The sequence below is a fragment of the Cannabis sativa genome, chromosome X, assembly GCF_029168945.1.
Source record: "Cannabis sativa cultivar Pink pepper isolate KNU-18-1 chromosome X, ASM2916894v1, whole genome shotgun sequence".
Classification (NCBI taxonomy): Eukaryota; Viridiplantae; Streptophyta; class Magnoliopsida; order Rosales; family Cannabaceae; genus Cannabis; species Cannabis sativa.
In genome coordinates, this window is record NC_083610.1 from 68,075,324 (window position 1) to 68,083,272 (window position 7,949).

The 7,949-nt window shown below is 26.4% G+C and overlaps 1 protein-coding gene across 1 annotated transcript; it reads right to left on the reverse strand.

Moving 5' to 3' along the window:
- Positions 1–1,559: 1,559 nt before the first annotated feature.
- On the reverse strand, positions 1,560–3,334 carry LOC115702549 (cytokinin riboside 5'-monophosphate phosphoribohydrolase LOG1). Its single transcript, XM_030629973.2, has 7 exons — positions 3,135–3,334; positions 2,938–3,035; positions 2,802–2,832; positions 2,586–2,685; positions 2,281–2,351; positions 2,049–2,192; positions 1,560–1,924 (listed from the first exon to the last, which is right to left on the reverse strand). The coding sequence occupies exons 1-7, from the start codon at positions 3,264–3,266 to the stop codon at positions 1,826–1,828; spliced, it is 675 nt and encodes a 224-aa protein (XP_030485833.1). The 5' UTR covers positions 3,267–3,334; the 3' UTR covers positions 1,560–1,825.
- Positions 3,335–7,949: the final 4,615 nt, after the last annotated feature.

Sequence of the window (7,949 nt, forward strand, 5' to 3'; positions counted from 1 at the left end):
TAATATATGTAATACAGATCTTTGTAATAGAGTACCTAAAAGAAACAAAACTTCAGTTAACATAATCGGAAAAGGTTTAAGTGAACTAAATAATGACTAAGAAGATCAAATTACAAAATGAAAATAACATGTCTATATGAGTATGATTTTTTTGCTATATGAGCATGATTGATCTAAGAGAAAATAAATAAACCTATAAACATATAAATATACTTAATATTAATTTTGACAAAGAAACAATTCAATTATAAACAATTCTAAATATCAGCTTGACAATTTCAACACACTAATTACTCATTAAATAACCATAATGTATACATCATGATAATTTTATTTTATTTGATATCAAATGATAGAGATTATTGAGGTTTTCAGTCATGGAAAATACACTATGATCAAAAAGTAATGCTCAGTAATTGTATATTTCAAAGAAACCCAAATTTTCATGAATGTCCCTAATAAGATATAAATAATAAAGTTGTAAATTAAAAAAAAAAAGTAGCAAAATTTCAGTTAATATAAGAAATAGAACAAATTGAAGATTTATACAATACTGGAATTTGAACTCTTAGAGGCCATTAGCGAAGGGACGAAACTCGTTAGATTCCCTAGTAGAACACTACCTTAATGGTCTAAACACAAAAATTGGTCTAAACACAAAAATTGTAGAAAATCAAAATATGAATAAATTAACATCATCAACAAAACAAAAATGAAAGGGAAAAGACTTAATAATTACGTGACAAATAATTATTAATTAAATTAAAAGGTTAAGATTATAAGATTAATTCAAATTACTTTAATCAAATAGGGTTCATATATTGAATTATTTTTGATTAATGAGCTTAATCAATATATAAAACAATATTTTAAATTAATCTTATAATCTTAACTTTAATCAAATAGGATTTATAAAAGAGACATAAATAATCAAATAGGGTTAGAAATACGGTAATTAAAGAAAATCTAGAACCTTATTTTTTTTTTTTTTTGATTTAATGGGATTTATTTTATTTTTATTTTATTATATATAAATAAAAAGTGACCCATGAATTTCTCATAAATCAATTTATTTTTAATAATAAACTATTTTATTTTTAATATAAATAAAAAGTCACCCATAAATTTCTCATAAACCAAGAATTCTGTTATATAGACACACTTTATATAAAATAGAAATATTTGTAATGAAAATTTAAATTGTATGTTAGATATTTATTTGGGCTAACATTAACTTTTATTAGTTTTATTAAAACTTGGGTTAATTTGGTTGTTCGTTGTTGTTTTATTCTATTTTGCTGCTGGTGATCAATAGTTAAAGGGCTTATCATGTGTGTATAAAGTCTAGTTAAAATAGAAGTGTAAGTTTTTCTAGTTAATTGAAATCTTTAATGAGGATTATGTAGCTAAATATAATTCCTAACTCTATAACTACATATTGTTTCATTACAATTAATTATATACTTTAATTTGATAATCAGATAAAATAAGAATCGCTTCTAGAGATTTATGGAGAAAAACTTAATTGATAGTGTTACACTTTCAAATTACTAGATAAATTAAGTAAACAAACTTAATTATTATATATATTATAGGGTTTGGCATTATGTTATATATCTTTTATCATCCAAAAGTTAATTAATACACGTTTTTATAATTATCACCTACATTAAAAAAAAAGACTAGTACTATATATAGAAGCCGTCACTAAACTTTGGCACGTAAATTAAATGAAGATTAAATAAGGTAAGAAAATAAAATGAAATATTTTACAGTTGTTGCTTGATCATCAGTAACACCACCCTCCCTTTTCATTTTTTTGGCATCAACGAGCAATACTCTTCTGCAAATTCAAATTCAGCTCCACTTGTTCAACCTCCCACTTCGCTTTTGCCACCACTCCTTCATGCAATGGAACGTACTCCTTTTTCAAATCAAAATAATAAACATATGATTAGATTCGACACCTTACACTGATGTAGCATCTTATAATAATGGTTTTCTATAATGAAATTATTAGTAAATAAATAGTATAGTATAGTAGTCACCTCTAGTTTTTTAACTAGTTCTGGAGCGTTAGGAGCAGAGATGAGTATGTTACGTTGTGAAGGAAAAATAAAGCCCTCTTCTACTGCTTGGTCTATGAAAGTGAGTAGGTAATCATAGTAGCCCTCCACATTAAGCAAACCCACCTTTATATATATATTTACATTAATAATTAATTATTACAATTTGATGGAGACATATGAAGAAGCATAGCGTGTATAATTTATTCCATACAGGTTTGTCGTGAATTCCAAGCTGGGCCCACGTGATGACTTCTAATAACTCTTCCAAAGTTCCATAGCCACCTAAATTTAAACAATTGTATATACTATAAATGTTATATTACTATATATCTTACCCTACCTATACCTACAAATGACAAAAAAAAAAAAAACCATTGTGAGCCCTTTCAATAAGTAACCTTCTATAATTGTATACTTTTAAAAAATTATTCTGATACTTAATTATACTATTAACAGTATAACATCAAAAAAAAAAATACTAATAATACTTTTTACTATTTTTCTTAAAGAAAATACCTGGAAGAGCAATGAAACAGTCAGAATGGCGGGCCATCTCGGCCTTCCTTTGGTGCATGTCTGCAACTGTTCTTACCTCTCCGATTGTTTCCCCGGTTATCTACTTAATTATATAATTATATATATATATCAAGAAACAAAAAGTTAAATATAATTATATATATAAACTGTATTTATTAAAAAAAAAAGTGGGAGGGGTAGTAAAATTAGGGAAACCTCTTTACGCATCAGAGCCTTGGGGATTATTCTGAGAATATATGAAGAGATTAAAAAATTATATCAACTCAATATATTTATATATAAATATATGTCATAATAACAATAGTTATATATTAATATAATTAGTACGTACCCAAGTACGTGTCCACCACTGCGATGGACTTCTTGAGATACAATGCCCATTAGTCCAATACTTCCCCCTCCATAAACGAGGTCTATCTTTTTTGAAACCTTTTAATTAAATTTAAATTAACAAAGAAAAAACAATCAACTATACATAATTAACCCACTTTTGCATGACAACAAAGATATATATATTTATATATATACCAGCTCTTGGCCAAGCTCAAGGGCAGCATCACGGTAGCAATCTCTTTTACCAGAACTACTTCCACAGAAAACACAAACCCTTTTGAACTTTGACTCTTCTATTATGGATTTGTGATCTTCCAGTTGATCCATGTATTTTATTTTATTAATTATACATAAATATAATAGCTAGTTTTGAAGGCAAGTAATATAAATAGGAAAATCATGAATGAAAGCATATAAATAGAGAAAAAGGATCAATGATAATAAGGAAATCGTGTTGTGCCACGTGGGAACATTTCCCATTGTCAAATTCGCCGACATGATTCTGTTATCTCCACCAATCCTCATTTTTCTATTCTTATCCACTTCTAGTTTTCTAAATATTTCAACTATATATTTTCCTAATTAAATCTTGATATTTTCAGGGTTAACTTAATACTATTTTATAAAATGATGAATTGGATTCTGTATTTTATGATATAATGAATTTGAATTGAATCTTTTATTTTTTAAAATAGTACACAATAGTACTATGCGTTTAAGTTTTGATAATTTTCTTTTAATATAACTATTAGTTTGAAGACAATTTTTAGCATGAATATATATACAGAATATAAATATAATTTTATCGAGTTATTATTAATTTTTATTTTAATAAAAAAATTAGTTTAATTAAGGGTATTATTTTGTACCATTTTAGAAAATATAAAATCTAATTGTTTTATTTAACAAATCAAAGAGTTCAATGACAATTTTTGAAACACACATGATTTAAAATGTTATTTACTTTATTTTTAGTTAGTTTAGACTGTCTCATTTGAAAAGAGGGAGAAAGTAATCATTCATTTACAAGAATATATGAATCACGATGATATTAGATTTTTATTTAGGTTTACATTAATTTTTATTGGTTTTATTAAAATTTGGGTTGATTGAATAGTTATTAGTAAAGTAAAGTGAGTAGACAATGTAATTTTCTCATTGTTGTGTTAGCCATATTGTTAGTGATCAATAGTTAATGAGCTAAACATCTGTGTGTATAAAGTCTAGTTGAAACATAAGTGTGAGTTTTTTTAGTTAACTGAAGCCTTTGATGAGCAGGCTCAGTTCAATTAGGATTATGTAACTAAGTCACTCCCTAACTTTATAAATACATATTGTTTCATGATCACAATTGTATACTTTTGATAATCAAATAAATAAAATTGCTTTTGATTTAGAGACTTAGGGAGAAAATTTTAGTTGATAATATTACACTATTAAATTGTGATAATTGCTATAAATTAATCAAATATACACATATCTAATTATTATATATTATTATTGTGTTTTATATTATAAACGAATTAATGTTAGTTTTATTATTAACTAACAGATGAATAATAATATTGATATATATATATGCTTAAATTACATGTATTAAAATTTTATACACTGATATATTTGTTAAATAATGAGATTATTGTGTGTAATAGTTAAACGTTGTGATTCTCAATTAGTATAGTTAAATTATATGAGAACAACTTACGGATAATTTTAAAAGACATTTTGTGCTTAGAAATCTCACTAATTAATTCAAGTGTATACACTACAGGTTATTTATTCCTCGAGTATACGCAAGTTAGACCTACATAATTTAGGACCCTCAATCAAAGAAATCCCAAAATAAAAAAAGAATTGTTATTAACTTCTTTTTCTATATAAGATCTCCAATTGTAAATTATGGACTTTTTTCAGTTATAATAAAAAATAATAATAATTTTACAAAAAAATTGTGAGTTGGATAAATAAATAATTATACAATCCAATAAAAAAAATTATACAAATACTTCTTACACACACTTTTAACCCACATGATTCACACTTCTTGGGATTGAAACCTTCGTGTGATGCAATAAGGTTAGCAACGATGAAAAAAACTCCAATAAAGAAGGAAGCACCATTAATTCTGGCGACATCGCTTGAGAAGAAGAACAAACTTAAATCGAAAAGCAACCATATACAATCGACAGAGAAAAAATCTACAGAAAAACTGGTATGAAATATAAATCCAACCCTAATTTATAATAATTCAGATTCCATAAAACTAATAATCTTAAATTTAATTTACAGATTTATAAAATATAGATGTGTAAGAAATAAATCTCAAATTCTCGATCAATCCAAAAATTAAGTATAATGACTAAATATATATCATTACAGTAGGTAATATTATGATTGATCCTTAACCTTTTTTTTTTCTTGAAATATTTCAATACTGAATTTATTCAATTCCGATCATATTCATTATTTATCTCACGTTGCAAATCTAAAACATTATTTTTTTATATAGGCTAATTAAGTTTTTTTTTCTCCAGAACTTTGACATATACCGAATCATGCCTCCTGAACTTTTTTGGCCGTTAAAAATTCTCTCTGAACTATTAAGATTGTTAGATTTAAAAACTTTTGTCTGATTTTAGTAAAAAAATTCTAACATGGATGAAAGTTCAGGGGGCATGATTTAGTAGATATCAAAGTTTGAGGGGTATGATTTGGTAGATATCAAAGTCTGGGAAGCATGGTTTACTACATAAACAATCACTGAAACAGTAAAATTGATTAAAATTAGACAAAAGTCCTTAAATCTAACAATCTCAATAATTTAAGGAGAATTTTTAATGGCCAAAAAAATTCAGGTGGCATGATTTGGTACATGTCAAAGTTCGCGGGAAAAAAAATCCTAATTAGTCTTTTATATATATGTAGTTGCATTATAGTTGGTCGTCTGTAATTAACGCTCCAATAATAGACGTATCAATAATTACGAATAGATACAATAATGTTAATTTTATTTGTAAATATTTCATATCGATAATTAAAAAAATATTTAAAAAAACATTTATGGTATGGTCAGTATAAATAAATAAAGTTGATTATATATGAAAACCAATTTGCTTATCATAAATAAATAAAAATATTATTTATAAACTAAAAGTTTTATGAACACAAAAACCGCCTAAAACTTAACTCATTAAAAATAAACAAAATTGTTTATGAACATAAAAATATCTAAACCATAAATAATTAATTATAAATAAAAAAACACATGATAAATCGTTGTAGATTAATTAATAAACAAAATGTTTATTATATGCAAGCCCGTACAAAAACACAAAATATTGTAAATAAATAAATCAATGTATTCATAAAAGTCCAATACAACTGAAAAACATACAAATAAAACTCAAACAAAAAACAAATACTATATTAATTCTACAATATTAATGTTAAAATCCAAGGCAATAGAATTAAGAAATGACACATGACATTATATATCATTAATCTAGCTTAATATTTTGTTAAGGTAATAGCCATAATAAACTCATTTCAAAAGCTACAAGAAGAGAAAGTCGCCCATAAAAATCTTTATAATTATCCTTCAAGTGTAATAAGGAGAGACTTGTCGCCCCCCTAATGTGTCACTCCTAATATTTTACCCTTAATACTTCTTTTTATAGGAGCAACAAAACAAAAGAAATTACCCCAAAGTCACCCTAAAAGTAATTTAATTAAATATTTAAATTTCTTAAATTATAATAATAAACTAATATTAATGGATATTACTTTTTTTTTTTTTAAAACTAACTTCATTAATGCAGTTAATTGTTACAAAAAAAAATGGCAAGTCTTTCTCAATAGCAAGATGAGTACAAGGGAGTATAACCCCAATCCACATAGTACAAGTTTGGCATTCCAAAATATAATTGGCTAATACATGAGCTACCTCATTACATTCTCTATACATAAAAGATAGTCCTGTGACAGTAGGACATTGCAGTAAGCTCCTAATGTGCAACAACAATCCATCATACTCCCTACAACTCATATCCGTATTGTATACAAGTTGGTCAGCTTATCTGCAATCTGATTCAACACCAAATTTGTGTAGCTTCTATTCAAACCCACATGCAATCCATCCTTAATGGCCCTCAATTTCGCCACTAACAGCGAACAAACCTCATCACGTCGCTTAGCAAGAGCGAAAACCACCCTTCCATTGTCACTTCAAATCACCATATTATACCAGTACTCGAGCTGCTCATTCTCTCTCGTATGCCAGCATTAAGGCTGTTCATCAAAGCCAGAAAACCGTAGTTTAAATTCGGACCGCGATAATTTGAACCACTATAAACCATAACTGGGGAAACCATTTTTGGTGGTCTGGTTAATTCAAAACGTTTACCGCGTAATGGTTCGGTTGCGGTTCGTAATAAATAATTAACAGTTAAACCGGACCGAACCGTTTATGATAAATAATTAATTTATATATATATATTTTATATATGACTATATGTATAATTTTAAACTTTAATATGTGTTAGTTTTTTATTGCATGAATTTTGGATTTTTATGTTACGTTTGAATTTTGAGAATGTTTTTATATTGTTATTTACATGTTATAGATCTATTACTTATCATGTTAAATATATATTGTGAAAATAAAATTAAAAATTTAGTAAAAATAGTACAATTACTTAAAATATATGAATAATTGTAAATTCTACTTAAACTGTGATTTTGAACCAAACCAAACCGTTCTTAATGGTTCGATTTGAGAAATTTATTGGTCTGGTTTGGTTTCCAATATTCAAACCATTATACTGATTTGGTTAAAAAAATATAAAAGCCTGGGCCAAACCAATCTGTGAACAACCCTAGCAAGCATCAACATTTACGGTGTATTCACCTACATTAGGCAACTTCCATTTGGTTGTAGCACGTTGCTCTTTAAGCTTTTGTTATGTCCCAGCATCTCAAAGTTCCTGTGCATACTTTCCACACCATTCTAAG